This window comes from Poecilia latipinna, unplaced genomic scaffold, assembly GCF_001443285.1.
Source record: "Poecilia latipinna isolate Pla-1442-1.1 unplaced genomic scaffold, P_latipinna-1.0 Scaffold1412, whole genome shotgun sequence".
Classification (NCBI taxonomy): domain Eukaryota; kingdom Metazoa; phylum Chordata; class Actinopteri; order Cyprinodontiformes; family Poeciliidae; genus Poecilia; species Poecilia latipinna.
Window position 1 is genome coordinate 114183 of NW_015114028.1, and position 17308 is coordinate 131490.

General features: G+C 37.1%; 1 protein-coding gene across 2 annotated transcripts in view; it reads right to left on the reverse strand.

Annotated features, from left to right (window-relative positions):
- Nucleotides 1-1285: 1285 nt before the first annotated feature.
- slc1a9 (solute carrier family 1 member 9) overlaps nucleotides 1286-17308 on the reverse strand; it is a 44793-nt gene continuing 28770 nt past the window's right edge. For both annotated transcript variants that reach the window (XM_015056845.1, XM_015056846.1), the window contains exons 7-12: nucleotides 15387-15620; nucleotides 13538-13732; nucleotides 7652-7786; nucleotides 4680-5112; nucleotides 3932-4216; nucleotides 1286-1297 (exon numbers count right to left, since the gene is read on the reverse strand). In XM_015056845.1, coding sequence (XP_014912331.1) covers nucleotides 3980-4216; nucleotides 4680-5112; nucleotides 7652-7786; nucleotides 13538-13732; nucleotides 15387-15620 — 1234 coding nt within the window. In that variant the 3' untranslated portion in view covers nucleotides 1286-1297; nucleotides 3932-3979. The remainder of the gene's footprint in view (nucleotides 1298-3931; nucleotides 4217-4679; nucleotides 5113-7651; nucleotides 7787-13537; nucleotides 13733-15386; nucleotides 15621-17308) is intronic.

A 17308-nucleotide genomic window follows, 5' to 3' on the forward strand; every position in this document is an offset into this window, starting at 1 on the left:
AGTGAAGATTAAAGTTGTGAAACTTTCACTGCAGAACACAGGTGATTATTTTTACAGGATATCACCTGAAACAGAAGCTACACTGCAAAAACACAAAATATTACCAAGTATTTTTGGTCTAGTTTAACAGGCAAACATCTTAATATGCTTTAAATAAAACAAAACTAACTTTTAAGTAGCTTTTCAGCATGAAATAGGAGCTTATTTAAGTCAATAATTACTGAATATTGATGAAAAGTTCCAGCTGCAGATTATTTTACTTATAACATGGGGGAAAATATGTTGTTTTAAGTTAAATAATCTGTACTTTTTCTTTAATATTAAGGAATTATTGACATAGTAAAACTCCTAGAAAATACTTGGTAATATTTTGTGTTTTTGCAGTGCTGACCCTTCATTTTTACAGAAAAAAAAAACAAAAACTAACAAGTAGCTTTTCGAAATATATAGGAGATTGTTTTCTCAACAGCATTTTTTCAACATTTCTGTGATTCCTGACTACTGATGAAAAAGTCAAAGTTTTTCCCATATTTACTTATAACATAGGAAAAAAGTCATTATAATTTAAATAATTTGAACTTTTTCATCAATATTGAGGAATTATTGACTTAAAACCATTTCCTATATCTCCCTGAAAATTTACGTATTAGTTAGTTTTGTCTTATTTTAAGTGTAATAAAACATTTGCAGTAGGAATAGTTGGTAAGATTTTGTGTTTTTACAGTGTAGTCCCTTGGTTTTCACTGAAGCTCTCTGAATCCTTCAGTTATTTGGGGAACTTCACTTTTTCCTCTGCAGGGTGATGAGTGGAGACCGGTCGGGCCAGAACCTGACACCAGCTGGTTCTTCTTCTGCCACTCCTTCGTCGCTGTGACTGTTGGTTTTGGGTCTTTGTCACGCTGGAAGACCCGACCGTGAGTCATCCTCAGGGTTTCTGGGCTCCTCAATGCAGTGAAACCGTGAACAAAACATCCAAACCAGCATGTTTCCGCCTCCGTGCTTTCCTGCACGGAGTGTAGAAGCAGCAAAGTGGAAAGTAAGTCGAGTTTCTTGTTTGAAAGTTGATTCTGATTCATGATTTTGGTCCAAAACCTGCAAAACTATCATGATCAGAAGGAGTTTGATTCTGTTTTTCCATCATGCTCTTGATTTCTGTTGTTTTGATTCTGTATTTTTTATTTCTTGTGTTAAATTGACTTCCTGTTTTATTTTGACAGTCTGTTTTCTCTTGTGCACAGTTCCTTTACTTCCTGTTTTCCCTTTTAAATGCTCTTGAGTTGTTTTGTTTCTAGTTTTTCTTCAAGCAGTTAGAATATTCTTCAGCTAGTTTGTAGCATAAATCTGTAAATGATTATTATTTCCAGAAATGTTGTGATTAATTTGAATTTCTCATTAATTAAGTGATGAGGGGCGAGGCAGATTTGGGTTTTTTCTCAAATCTTTGATGTGATGGCTAAAAGTTTATTAAAACTATTTTATGACCAAAATATTTTGTTCCACAAGTTCTATAAACTCTGCCAGTAGAACTAGTAATTTAAATAAATGTTAAGGAATTACTGACTTAAAACAAACTCCTATATTTTGCTGAAAAGTTCTTGTTTTATTTCAAGTATACTAAGATATTTTTCCAGAAACTAGACTAAAAATGGTAAGATTTTGTTTTTTGCAGTTTTTAATTGAACATTTATTGATAAAACTATGCATAATTTTTCTTCCACATCACAAATATACACAGCTTGATATCAGAGTAGCACTAAAAACCCAAAGAAAACCAGTAAAGTTTGTAGTTATGCTATGAGAAAATGTGAAAAAGGTTGAGATGCACTTCAGGCGGTTTTCTAATCATCACTCAGCTCATTTCGAAGCGCCGCTTTAGGACAAGAACCATTAAGACCCAACATGGTGACCCAGAGGTCAACAGCTGCTCCGGTCAGTGTCGGGTGTTTAAAATATTTAATATACTCAAACCCAAAGGCACAAGCTTTCCAAAATGTTTACACACACGCACACGCACGCGCACGCACGCGCACGCACGCGCGCGCACGCACGCACGCACACGCGCACGCACGCACGCGCACACACACACGCACGCACACACACACACACACACACGCACAGGGCCGGCCCAAGCCTCCATGGGGCCCAAAGCGAAATCTGGTTTTGGGGCCCTCTAGTTCTGCTAGTCCTTTGTCTTAAAGGGGAAGCGCACCCACATTGTCAGTGTGGCCTGCATTTTTTATATATCCATTTTTCATCAAGCTGTGTTTGCATCTGTTTCAATTGATTTACATTCAAGCTTTGTCCTTTAGGAAAGTCATAATTCTGTTTTCACCATGCAAAACTGTCATTCCCCTTTTTTTTTTTTTTTTTTTTTTGCCATTAGGTCATAAATATAAGTGCTGGGCCCAGGATCAGGCCGCTCCGAACTTTTCTTTGAGGTTCCTGAACTCATATTTTCAGTGAGACGTCTCTCCTCTGGATTTCTTTCCTTGGAGGTGTAGAAATGCTAGAAACCATCTTCCCTTGGATGGTTACTTTGTTTCTTTAGGAGAGAAAGAAGAACAAAACCCACTATCTCCCGATAGTTACTTTATTTACTTTCTCTCTTGGAGGTGAAAACAGATTAAAAATACCCACTGTCTACTCCTTAGACAGTTAACTTTAGTTCACCAGCAGTCGGAGCCCGTCTCAGCAGAAATGAAAAAAAAACAACAAACCCGACTGAAACCGTCCTCATCCGATACATTTATTGAGGTTCTGATGGATCCGGTCGGTTGCAGAGCGAGACGTTGGACTCCCCTCGTTCAATCTGACAAAAAAGACAAAAAAAAGTTACTTGTATGTTAATTTTTTTCTTATTTCAACTGAACCAAGATGTTTGAACTGAAAATTAGACCAAATATATTTCGTAAAAATTTCAGTTTCTTCATTAAATTAGTATTTTAAAAGTGCGGATTCAGATTCTTTTCGGCGTCGGCGCGGCCTGGCCTTATGCTGTCTGGGAAGAATGAAAACCATTGACGTCTTTGTGGCCATCTGCCGCCCTCGGCGTCCCCTCGCCCGTCTCTGGCTCTTCTTTGAGCGGATTAAACGCGCTCATATCGCTGTGTGTTGTGTGACGTGCGTACTTTGCCTCTGTTTCTGTTCATCCTGTAATATCTTTGTCTCTGGGATTTTTCTGACCCCTTTCTGACAGCAAATCCTTCTGCAGACTGCACAAGATGTTTTTTTTTAAAATAAAACAAACGAATCACAGTTACTTTAAATAAATCTATAAGGTTTTATTACAATATACACAGAACCTGGTGATGTGAATCTGATGTAGGACTTTAGGGGTGAAGGATGACGGTCGACATACAGAAATTAAATGACAAAATCAGAATAAAATACCAATAGATTTAAACGTACAACATTAAAACAGCATCACACACAAACCACAATAAATAAATGTACAAACCTCACATGATTTGAGCAACATTATTACCAAGGAAGAGAGATTCAGGAAGGTGTAGAAAAATAACATCTGCTGGACGGATTCATCGTTTTATGCTTTTAAATTTACATTTTCAGCATTCTGGCAGATAAATCTAAATAAACTGAGATCTGATTGTAATCAGATCAATAAATAGTTGATAAGCAGAAACGTTTGCAGCTGGAAACTGGAGGAAAGAAAAACTTTTCTTACAAGAACAGATTCTGATATTTTTGACAGCTTTATTAAATACACAAGAGACAATAAAATAAATTAAATTTAAAAATGTGTCTAGAAAGGAAGGAATAAAAGAATATGAAAAAGGAAGGAATTCTTGAAAATCTCAGAAGTTTCAGTTTAATTTCAGAAACTGAGAATGAAAATATTTCAAAAAGTTGAGTCAAAAATGTTGGAATTTTGAAACTCAGAAAACTTCCAAGTTTTTTCTGGCAAATTTACGAAGCAGGAAGGAATGGTGTCGTAAAACCAAAACAGACCAAGATGTCGTCACGGTAAATCGCTCGGTGAGATGGCGCAGCGCCGATCGTACGCGGTGTCGTCGCTCTCCTCGCCGTCGCTCACTTCACCCAGAACTCGCTCTCTGTCCTCTTCCTCCTCCGTTTCGCTCTCTGGCCTCAGGCGTTCCCGCTCCCGCTCTCTGTCCCGGATCCTGTCGCGCCTCCGGTCCCGGTCCCGATCCCGATCCCGATCCCGCTCTCTGTAGCCGCGTGGTAACGTTGAAATCTAGAAGCAGAGGGAAACATATCAAAGCATTCTGTGAAGAATGTAAATTTACAGCAATTTTACATAGAAATGAAAAAAAAAATGAGAAAATTTCTGCCAAAAAATCTTAGAAATTTTCTAGAAAAAACAAGAAAATTTCTGTGCTTCAAAAGTCTGCTAGAAAAAAACTTTCATTTTTGAGGAAAAAAATTTAACATCTTTGGTTTCAAAAGTCAAAACATTTTCACTTTTGACTCAAATTTCCAAGTTTTTTCTCTCAAAAATTTTTAAGACTAATCTCAAAGTCTAAAAATGTTTTTTTTTTCTTTTTGAAAATTTTCAAGCTTTGAAATTTCATTTTTCAAACAAATTTCTGATATTAATCTCAAAATCTCTCAGTTCATTGGTGGAATTTTCTCCTCTTTTTATTGTATTTTCTGCCTACGGAGGCCCTAAGGTGGTAAAAGTCATGTCTCAGTGTTACCTGGTTGTCGTGGCTGGGCAGGGCGGAGTAGCCCGGCTCCGTCCTGCAGAGGAGGCGAGGCGAATGAGTGCGGAAAGGCCGAGGGGAGTGGGAGCAGACGGAGCGCGGGGAGGGAGAGCGAACGGAGTGCGGAGACGGAGATCGGACAGAGCAGGAAGGCGAGTAGGTGGCGGATTGGGACTGGGACAGAACGTTGCTGTGATGGTTCATCTTCGGGGGGCGAGGGGAGCGAGGCGGCAGCTCCGGCGGCTTCAGCGGGTCGACCAGGTCCATTTCGGTGAGGATCGGCGGCGGAGGAATGAAGTCCAGCTCCTCCTCTGTCGGGAGCATTTCCGCTGCGTCGAGCTCCGCCAGTTCGGCCCTCGATAAATAATCCACGATCCCGGCGCCAAACGAATCCCCAACCACGTTGATGGAGGTTCGCATTCGGTCACTGGCAGAAACACAGCCAGGAAGTGGAATCATGGTTTTGCCAACAGAGATGTACACAGATAAACACTAGGTGGTGATAGAGCGCCGGTACCTGTTCCTCCTTAGAGAAAAAGTGCCCTTTTCAAATTTTGTTTTTACTAAGTATTTATATGTGGCCCAAATTAGCATTTCTGGATTTAAATGCCTGTATTACTGATGCCACACATTTCTGTAAGTTTGCCTGACAAAAACATTTTGACAACCAAGAATTGGGGCCACACTAAGAAAATTTAAAAAATGAAGAATAATGAGGATATGAGAATAACATCCTAAAATTATGAATAATTATTAGTCATATTATTACGACTTTATTCTTGTAACAGCAGTTTTGAAATACTGTTATGAGACAGAATTTCTGTTGAGATTAGCCTCAGAAATTTTTAGAAAAATTGTGGAAATTTAGTTTCAAAAGTCAAAATTTTCTACTTTTGAAACTCGGTAAGATGAATCTCAAAATCTCTGAGGTTTTTCAAGTACATTTTTGACTTTTCAACTAAGAAATTTTTCTTGTTTTTTCTAAAACAATTTCTGAGATTAATCTCAAAATTTCTGATTTTTTTGGTGCAATAATAAAAAAAATACAAGAATATCTTAGATATTACCTTTTCATCAATTTATAATAATTTAGTCATTTAAATAATCCTAAAAAATGGTAAAATGCACTTAAAATAAATCAATTAGTTTTTTTAATCCCCAAAATGTCTGTAAATGCCACTGATCTCCAAAATAATCCCCTGATTTTATTGGCTGCCTCTGGAAAGATACTGACTACTCATAACTAGTTCACACAACCCATATCAAACACTACAAAAAGGCACATAACCGTTTTATTCTCTGTCTTACATTAAATCAGACTAAACATTTTCTATTTTAGGTCAGAAAGAATGAAAATGTATTTATATTTAATGTTTAACAAGGCTTTGTTTCATAGTCATGTTAGCCCGATGAATAAAAAATAATAATTTGAGACTAGATAAAACTGGTAAAAGAATCATTATACACAGTGAAATATGTATTTACATGAGCTGAAATGCCACTCAAAGAGGAAGAAGCCGTGACCCTAAAAGGATTATTTAAAAAAATCAGACGCATTTAAAATTTTACTGTTAATGTTTTGGAAATAATAACAATGGAGAATTTAGTGGGAAAAGCGTGATTACCACACCCTGACTGTGAAGAACGGGGGTGGCAGCATCATTATTTCTGTAAAACAATGACATCATGATGACAGAGCAGTGAGTGGAAATAATGAAACGACATCATCAACCATCAGGTAAAAGCTTGGACAAAAATAGGTCAAAGTCTCAAAAGGTGTGTGTGAGAAAGTCAGACAGAAAACCTGAGTCAGTTTGACCAGATCCGTCTGACAGGGAGCCGTTTGTAAAGACACACAGTAAAAAACCAACAGCAATAATTTGATTTATTTAGTTTATCAGAGAGAAAAAATGTTCATGTTTCAGAGTCACACTTTCACCATGTTGTTCATTTACAAATGTATGAATTTAGTTTGAGTTCCAAAATAATTTTTAAATTTAGAGATAAATATTTAGTCTACAAACTAAATATTCAGTTTTCAAACTATATATTTAACTTTCAAATTAAATATTTAGTTTTAAGCCTAAATATTTAATCTGGAGCTAAATATTTTGTTTGCAAACTACGTTTAGTTTAAAAACTAAATATTTAACTTTCAAATAAAATGTTTAGCTTTCTAACTAAATATTTAATTTGATAATTGTGTTTTCAAATTAAAACAGCTAGTTTTAAATATTTCAACCCAAATCAATATTTCAAAATAATTAATTCTAATATTTAGTTTGAAATTAAAAAGTTCAAACTACATATTTAATTTGAAAACTAAATGTTTAGTTTGTAATCAAAATATTTAACTTTCAAACTAAATATTACATTATAAAGCTAAATATTTAACCAGGAGCTAAATAGTTTGTTTGCAAACTAAATATTTAACTTTCAAATAAATAGTTTATAGTTTATAGACTAAATATTTACCTCATACTTAGATATTTACGTTACAAACTAAATATTTACAGTATTAACCAAATCTTTAGTTTGAAAAATAATTAGTAAATTACAAATTTAGCTCTCAAATTAAATATTTAGTTTGGAACTCTGAGATTTCACTTTCAGTAATAAACACCCACATCATTTTCTCTATTACAGTATTTTTTATTGTGTGAATTCACAAACGGCTCCCTGTCAGGAGAAAAGGGCCAAAGTTCCAGCAGTGCATTGTGGGAACTTTGTTGAATGTTATTCAAATCTCTGATCCAGACATCTTGCAGAAAAAACATTGTTTGTTGTCCTCCGCACTGAATCCAATGTTTGTTCAAATTTAGCCTTGCCAGTTTACATGACTGCACAAAACAAAACAAAACAAAACAAAACAAAACAAAACAAAACGTACTAAGAAATGTCTCTGAGCCAATAACTGCAGATGATTTGATATTTTCATTCCCTGCTCACCAGACTCCTTTACTCACAGCAGCCAGTCGACGGCGATCAGCAGACTGATGTCCTGAGTGGGCAGGCCGACGGCGGTCAGGATCAGCAGCATGGTCACCAGTCCAGCACTGGGAATACTGGCGGCTCCAACGCTGGCCAGGGTGGCCGTCATACTGCCAGAATTTAAAAGAACGTTTTAAATTCTGAAAAAAGAAACAAGGTCGCCTGACTAAGAGAACACTAGGTAATATGTTCAAAGGGAACCTATTGTGGAAACATTCACATTTTACAGGTTTTTGTACTTTTATTTGGATCTGCTGCTTCCAAAAACAGCCTAAGAACTTAGAAAAAACAACCAGGTAACAACTTGATGCTTTTTGGTGTCTGGAAAATTAGCTGTTTCAAAAATCCAGATTATTAAGTCACATTCCATGGGCAGTGAGCCGTTACCTAGCAACCCCAGCAGAGTTCCACCCGCCACCTAGCAACCGAAGTGAACTCCAGCTAGTGGTGGGCGATATGGACTTACAGTTTTATCATAATGTTTTATGGTACTATTGTGATAACAATAAAAGTGGCGATAATAAATATTTATCTGTTTGAGGTAGATGTGACTCCATGGTACAACAGACACCAACACTACTCTTTAAAAACAAATCCTTTATAGTAAAAATAAGAAGATTTTATTTAGAATGCCTTTCTTATCTTGAGATCTCAAAGGGATAAAATTATAACATAATTTTAATGTATAATTATTAACTTCTTTGGGAGAACAGACACATAAAGAAGTGTAATTTGTGTCACTAAGCTGCACACAGTAACTGCGTTTGATCATACTTTCAAATTCATTGACACTCATTGAATAGGCAGTGAAGAAAATAGCAAAACAAATTCTGACAAAACAAGACACTTTCTGGAGTTTATTATGACAACAATAAATCTAAATTTTTAGATATTGATCACAATAAATGATAAACGACACGGTAAGTGTCCTAATCTCCAGCATGTTTGGTCAGCTGGTTTTACCACAGTATGACTGTTTTGTTATTGACTTACCATCCAGAAACCACTTCCTGCATTCTTGTTGGTTGTGCAGGAGGCTCTACTAATGCTTTTCAAAGATGTTTTTTGTATAACTGTGCATCTGTTTCCACTTATTTTTATGTGCGAGTATAAACTGTGAGTCGGGGGGTGAAACTTTCATTCTCCAAGAATGATGTTGTGCAAAAACATGTTTGGTGTCACCCATAAACTAATCCTAAATGTTCAAGGAAGAACAGTAGGTCACCTTTAAATTTGTTTGTCACCTGACATGAACTCCGTTTGTTCACAAAGGAAAACTGTTGCCTCAAACACCACCTAATTTTTATTCTGGCTCGAAGCTTTCCTGTAAACTCAGCATCACGTGAGAACGTATGAACTGAAGAAACGCCGAGCGAACGTTTCTGTGAAGAATTTCCAACATTAGTGAATGAAGCTGTTAGAAAACATTTAACAGAGCGAATTAATGGTACAGTAAACGCCTCAGCCAGTCAGCGCGTTCTGGAGAGAAACAAACCCTGACTCAGCAAGTTCAGACAGTTTAATGGCGGCCATTAATCGGCATCAGACGTTACTTCATGAACCTTAAAGAGCCCATAAAGGCCTGGATGCTACTGAGGATGAGGAAAAAATTCACTTTATGCTTAAAATGAATTTTATATGTAAATAACTTGAAACAGCTTAATATGATTTTGTTCTACATATTTTTACAATATTTGATAACACATTAATTTTTAAAATAAAAGATAAATAAAAAAATTGATGGATGGATGGATGGATGGATGGATGGATGGATGGATGGATGGATGGATGGATGGATGGATGGATGGATGGATGGATGGATGGATGGATGGATTATTTCCCTCTCTGACAGAATCCCACAGGATGCCGCTGCCGTTTTCACTCAGATTAACTTTATTTTGCTAAATTAGCAACGTCACATGAAAACAGAACCAAACTTCTCTTCCTCCAGGATTGTTTCCTCTCTACAGAATCTGATCCGTTCTGCATCATAATAACTGTAATAATTTACTTGTGATGATCCATTTTGTCGTTTTTCTTTTCTTTCGCCACAAACCGTCAGAAATCCGAGTCGCGTCTCCGTTTCTCTCCAACCGCCTGCAGCATGCGGGGAATATTTCAGAGCAGAAGAAAACGCTTTCCAGCACGTTTCAAAACTTGCGTTGTGGAATTTAGTGGTGAACAGACATTGTTGGAAAAAAAAAATACAATAAACAATTTGAAAGTGCTGGGCATTATTTGCAACCCGCAGCCATAACAAGCTGAGTCCCGTCCAAGCAGACTGGTTCCAATTAAGACTTAATGTTCAGCCGAAACCTCAGACATGGGAAAAAATGTCTGATTGCTTCTTTACTGCATTCATTTCAGATTTTTACTCCACCGCTCTCTTCCATATATCATAATAATCTGCTTTAGTCATGCAACTCCACCAAAAACGCCTTGTGTTTTGTTTAGACTTGGTTCAACTGAATGCATATTCATAAGCAAACTTAATGTTTCATGCAGAATGCACTGGGAATATCTGAGCTAATTTACTTTCCTAAACAACCTTTGACACTTTATTAATGTTGCTACTGTGAGAGAAATTTATTAATGAGTTTTATCTGGTTACATTTTTGTTTTAGGATCTGAACAGAACCGTAGACGCAAACAAAGAGCAGCAAAAGATTCGTTTTAGTTGTAAAACTATGCAATTAATATAATTTACAGCCCTGGTGTTGTTGCGTTTAGCTCTCATGTGAGGCTAAATCTCCAGCTGTTTGCGTTTACAGCTTTATCCGCACTGTTTCCTGAGCAATTCTGTTTCTGGTCACAGCAGAAAAAATAGTTTGTCAGGAGGATTTTCACAGAAATCACAAAGAAAATGAGTGAAAAACAGCTGACAGCCATATCAGAACGAGTTAATTAAGAATATGTCAGGAAATGTTTGTTCTGGTTGCTTGTATTTATAATTAATACTGGAAAAAACTCAACACATTGGTGCCATACACTTAAAATAAACATATAAAGTAAAAAAAAAAATAACTAAGCGTGTCACAATAAATAACACATTGCAAAAAATCAAAATCTTATCAAGTATTTTTTGTCAAGTTTCTAACATAAATATCTTAAAAAACTTGAAATGGAGTAAAATTAACTTACAAGTAAGTTTACAGCAGTAGGAGCTTGTTTTCAGTTAATCTTTCCTTAATACTGATGAAAACTGCTGGTTTCATTGGACATTTTCTCCATCTAACAGGTGAAATAATTAGTCAGTATTTTGGATAATTAAAATGTTTAACAAAAGTTTATTAACCCTGGTGTAGTTGCATTATTCTAAATTTATGGAAGACGATTAGTGCCACTGAAAAATAAGAACAAATTTTTTTTTCTTGGAATTTGGATTTTCTTTTTTCTCAGAATTTTAATTCTTTTTTTTTTTTTTTCAAAATTCAGATTTGCTTTCCTAAAATTCTGATTTTTTTTTCCTTAAAATTTAGATTTTTTTCCTCAGAATTCTGACTTTAGTCTTGTAAATTTAAAGTCAGAATTCCAGGAAATTCTGACTTTCCCAGAATTCCCAGAAGTTCGATTCTAAACTTCCGTAGGAAACAAAACAGTTTCAGATCAGAACTCCTGCTGGTTAAAAGCCAAAGATTAAAAACGAGTTTTCACGCAGCTTTTAAAAGTTTCCACTGTGGTGGAGAATCCGATGTGAAGACACACTTTAGTCTTCAGTCAGAGGCCTCCTCAGATTGCAAGACTGACTGCTACTGGAGATCCTTCCTGCCCACAACGACTCGGACAAAATGATTTAGGGCATTTAATTTCTCTGTAGTATAAGTGAAATATTTCTGAATTGGAACTTAATTTAGTTTGAATTACGATGAGATTTGACCGTTTATCCATAAATCTAACTCTGGTTTTATTGCTGTTGGAGGCAGAAACGTTTCACAGGTGGCCTGGAAATGTGCAGATCTAAGCGAACATCTGCGATAAATATCCAACAAAGTACAAATTGTAAAAGCTGCCAGGCCAAGTTTTCTGACAGAGCTGGTAAAAAGCGCCAGAGGAAAACGGCTTCACCTCACTGGTGAATCTCACAGAGTAATCTCCACTTCCAAAGCTTCAGCCAAACCTCCCGTTTAAAGCTGTCTAAGCTAATCCTGCGCTGTCTGTTATCACCGATGGTGATCTGCTCTGTGTGGCAGGCCGCTCCCTTCAGCTACAGCTAAAGCTAGAAGTGAGATGTTTAAACTGAGTAATGATGGTTCTACTTTAGCATAAAAGCAAAAAGATTTGTGAAAAAAACAAGAACAAAGTGAAACCCTGGCTACTTTCTTAGGTCAGCGCAGCGAGCCAAATGTGGTGTAAAGTGGTTGTAAAAATTGCTTTCTGGAAGCGACACTGAATGAAACAGCTAAAAACTAATATATTTTCCTGGACAGACGTGGAGTTTGGCAGCAGATTTTATACCTCAAAGCAGAAAATTTAACAAGAAAAGCAGCAACAGGCTGTTTATACCGTCTTAAATGAAAGACTTTTGGGTCCAACTGGGTTTTGTTTTGACCCAACACATTAATAATGGCCACAAATCTGAAGTATTCTTAACATGCAGGAAAATCCATACAGAAAAACCTGAAAAACTAGATTTAACAGCAAAATTTATGTAACAAGAATCACATAGAAACTGATGTGACATGTTGTGCAAACACTTAAATAAAGTCTGCAGCTTGTAACGTTGCTGAAAAAACAACAAAAACATCTTAAAGGATCGAATTTATTGTTTATGCTAAAGCTTTTATCCCCTTTGAAATGCTTTTGCTGCACTAACAGCCACAAACCTCAATGTGTTTTATGAGAAACCAACACAAAGTGGAAGGAAAGCGAATCGTGTTCTCAAATATTTATATTTGACAAATAAAAAAAAAAACCTTGTGGTGAATTTGCCTCCAGCCACAAAGAGTCAATACTGGATTTAACTCTGACTGGGATATTCTGAGACATTAATGAGGTTTGATCCACTTCCTGCTCCACCTCTAATACATTTTTACTCTATTTAGATCTGATAGTTCAGTAGATTTGGTTCGATTGGGACCAAATTGTTACAAATTGTTATCTGTTACATTTTCAGCTGCGGCGGTTGATGATATTTTGGATTGATTCGCCCTCCTATAGTTGCAGGTCTGTCTAAATTTTCTTTGTAATATTTTCCAACATTGTTGGTCATTTTTCACATTTTCTTACAAAACCAAGCAGAAGGTTTTGTGCAGCAGTGGCTTCATTTTCATCACTTGTGTGCATAAAACTGTCGATATTCCATTATTGCTAAAAAACACAATTGTGGCGTTTCCCTTACATAAGAAATTAGATTAAAATCACACGTGGAAAAGTCTGCTCACACAAGAACTCATTAATAAAAAAACTTTTTCCACTTCCTGTTCTTCGTCGTTTGGTGTTGATATTTGATTATTGATCGTGTGACTCGTGTGATGCAAAAAAAAGTTTCCATAGCAATTTTGTGAAATACAATAATTTCCAATACAGCTGAAAAACTACCCGATCCTAATGCAACGTGATTTTTTTCCAAAATTGATGTTCCCATTAAGCAAATTTATTTTGTAAGTCAAATGTTTGCAATTTATAGGTCAACGGAAAGGCAGCTGTTGATTTTTCATTTTGACAAGTTTAGAAACTTCTTTTATCGTTTATTTAAAATCTAGAACCAGGGTTCATGTGAATAAGCCTCTGATTAATGTTCACTTGCCCAGACAGTTTGACTTTTGAGCAAAACCCTTATTTTTGTTCTTGTCGTTGCGCCTCCAGTTAGCGTGATTTGATTGGGTTCACGTAACCTGAGCAGCTTCCTCTTTCATGCCTACCTGACGGTGACGATCTGTCCGCCGTCCAGTGTGATGTCGTTCATCTGGGCGATGAAGATGGCAGCCACCGCCTCGTACAGCGCTGTGCCGTCCATGTTGATGGTGGCGCCAATGGGCAGCACGAAGCGAGTCACACGCTTGTCAATCTTCAGGTTTTCCTCCAGGCAGCGGAAAGTGACCGGCAGCGTCCCCGCACTGAAAAAACACCAAAACAAAACAACATGTAAAATTCAGCACAGATTTTTGAAGATGAGAAGCAAAGAGTCATAAAATATGCAGACAGGTGGTGTGAGACATAAGCGCAGACGTGTGGAGGAAAGGTGAAGGGGTAAAGACGAATAAAAGGCGGCAGAAACTTGAGTCGGGTGACAGCCTCTTCCTGACAGCTGCTGCCGGTCACTGTTTCAGTCCCTCAGTTAAAGGAGTCTGATTCCTGGCCCTGCTCAGCTCTGCTCATAATATAATTAGAGAAAACGTTGATAGGATTACCCGATTTTCACTAAAACCCAGCTGATGTGCCAGAACGACATTTGGTTCCAGCAGATTTCCAGCCCAGAGCCGGAGGCTTAGACGTTTACAACCTGGGATCTGTCTGACAGCCGGCACTCACACGTAGTGATACACTCTAAAAAAATACATGGTTTGTTGGCTCAACTTGAGAAACAATTCCCACTCTGCTGCCTCTAAAAACAACCCGAGCACTTAAAAAAAAACAAAAAAAAAACACTGGGTCAATTTTTGGCAATAACTTTATGTGTTTTGTCTGGAAAATGAGCCGTTTCAAAAACTTTTCGGAATGTAACGTCACAAATCTGCAGGCATTGCCCCGTTGCCTAGCAACCACAACACAGTTCCACCCCGTTACCTAGCAACCACAGCAGAGTTCCGCCCATTACCTAGCAACCACAGCAGAGTTCCGCCTGTTACCTAGCAACCACAGCAGAGTTCCGCCCGTTACCTAGCAACCACAGCAGAGTTCCACCCCGTTACCTAGCAACCCAAGCGGAACTTGACCTGGTTTGTTCAGCCTGAATTTGTAATTACATTATTTATATAAATTATTTTGATTTTGGTCCTTAAAATAACCAAAATTTACACATACATTATATTCTGATCTGCCTGATGACATGATTTAAAAAAAGAAATAAATAAACTTCCTATGTTTTGATCAGTTATTCATTTTGGAATTTTTTCTTTCACTTGAGTAAAAATAAGTTGATGTAGATTTACTTGAGTACTATTTTTGGATCCTCTACCTACCTCTGACTGTATTAATAAAACACTATAAAACAAGAAAGTTGTGACCAGGTAAAGTCGCCGACCTCAGATTTTTGTTCTATTTCTCTTGCTTTTTTCTGGTGGTTGTAATAATTTTTTTCCTTAAGCAAACAAATAACATTCAAACTCATGTTAAGTTGAGGTGCTTTTTCATTTTGAAATGTGTTCATGTAGACAACTTAAGTTTCTCCAGCTGAAAAAATGCTTTTATTTTAAGTTTTACAGCATGAATAGTTTTTTAGAGTGTACTGTGGTTGCAGACAGTGAGTTTAAGACCGAAGCCAAATCAAAGATCAGATCAGATAGCAGCTCCCAGATGGTTTTGGTTGGAAGTTTTTATTGTAAAAAGTCACGTTAAACATGAAGGTTGTTTTAAACGTGAAGGTCGTTTTAAACATGAAGGTTGTTTTAAACGTGAAGGTCGTTTTAAACGTGAAGGTCGTTTTAAACGTGAAGGTCGTTTTAAACGTGAAGGTCGTTTTAAACATGAAGGTCGTTTTAAACGTGAAGGTCGTTTGAAACGTGAAGGTCGTTTGAAACGTGAAAGTCGTTTTACGTGTGAAGGTCGTACCTGCTGGCGGTCCCCAAAGCTGTGATCCAGGCCTGGAAGATGCCGGAGTAGAAAGCAAATGGGCTTTTTCTGGTGATGCCAAAGAAGATGGCGGGCAGGATGAGGCCGCCGTGGATCACCAGGCCCACAATGACGGTCACCATGTACATCCCAAGTTGCCTAGCAACCATCTCAAGGTCACCGATGGCGGCGATTTTACCAGCAATCAGAGAGGCGATGCCGACGGGGGAATACCTGAGCAACCAGGAAGGAGGGATTAATGTCATCCAACCAGCATCCAACCAACTGCTCATGTATCTGTTTGTCCAGCCATCATCCAAACATCCATCCAACTGTCATCCATCCATCCGTCATCCATCCAACTGTCATTCAACCATCTGTTCATCCATACATCTAGTCATCCAACATCAAAACATACAACCATCATCCAACCACCATCCGTCCGTCCGTCCGGTGCAACGCACCTGTGTACTAAATGACGTTTTCTTCAACTATTGGTTTATTAAAAAACTTTATTTTAAACTCCAGTTTATGATCCTGTAGCTAAAAGCTAATTTGGTGCTTTGAAATCAACATTTTCCTGATTTTATTCCAATAATAATTCAATCTGTGAGTTTCCACCTGTAAAATTCAGAATAATTCTTGATCAATTCTCCCCAGTGGAGCATTTCCTCTGACTCACACTGAGATCTCTGGTTTCACGCGCTGCAGCACAGTTGTTCCCATTCATAAATTCACACCGCTCTTCTGGGAGATCCGGTTTAAAGCGAACCTGGCCTTCAGGCTCCGCCCCCTGCGGCTGGGCCAATCAGAGCACCGGCCTGCGGCTGCAGGTCAGCTGCGCAACGCTGAAATCCCGGACAGTTGCCTTTTGTTGGAGCGTCCGGCTGGATGGAGGCGTTTTTTTCTTCTGTTTACAGAGGAGTCTGTGTTTGGCTCGCCCTGACTAAAATGTTTACGCTGAGTGAGTGATGCGAACAGGACACAGTTTCCTTTGGAGTCCAGCTGCACATGCACTGTAAAAACACAAAACCTTGCCAAGTATTTCTGGTCTCGTTTCTTAGTCATAAGAACTTGTTTTAACTGAATAATTCCTTAATATTGACGAAAACGTACTCAGAAATTTCACTGTTGATTTGGAGAAAATTTGAAAGATTTTTCAAACTAATTTTTGATTATTACCGTAAATTTACTCCTTTTTGTTCTATCTACAATAACTAAGTCATTGTACAAAAACTAACTTAACTAAAAGTTACTTTTTAGCAAGATATTGGAGCTTGTTTTATGTCAATAATTTCTTAGTATTGGTAAAAAAAAATCCTGGTGTCACTGGCAGATTATTTGACTTACAGTAAAACTAAGACTTTGTCTCCTGCAGCAACAACAGATCTTAAGGATTTTCGGTCTAAGTATCTTAATACACTTAGAAAAAGTCAACAATTCATTAATGTTGGTTTTAAAAATAAGTACATTGGCAGATTATGTAACTTCTAACAAGACATTTTTCCTACGTTATAATGAAATAATCTGTCAGAGGACCTAGAGGTTTTTCATCAATATTAAGGAATTATTTACTCTAAACAATCTACTATATCCTCCTGAAAAGTTATTTCCAAGTTAGTTTTTGTACGTTGACATAGTAGAGTTACTGTAGATAGAAAAACAGGAGGAATACATTTCTGCCAAAAAAATTGATCTTAATTTTGAGATTAAGATTAAAATTCTTCAAAACAACATCAACATTTCTGAGTTTGTTCCAAAAAAGTACTTTTTCCATCAATATAAATAATGCTTGGTAAGATTTGGTGTTTTTTCAGTGTTCAAATGTTGTAACATCAACAACACTGCAAAAAACAAATTTTTATTAAGTATTTTTGATCTAGTTTATAGTGTAAATATCTTAAGACACTTTAAATAAGACA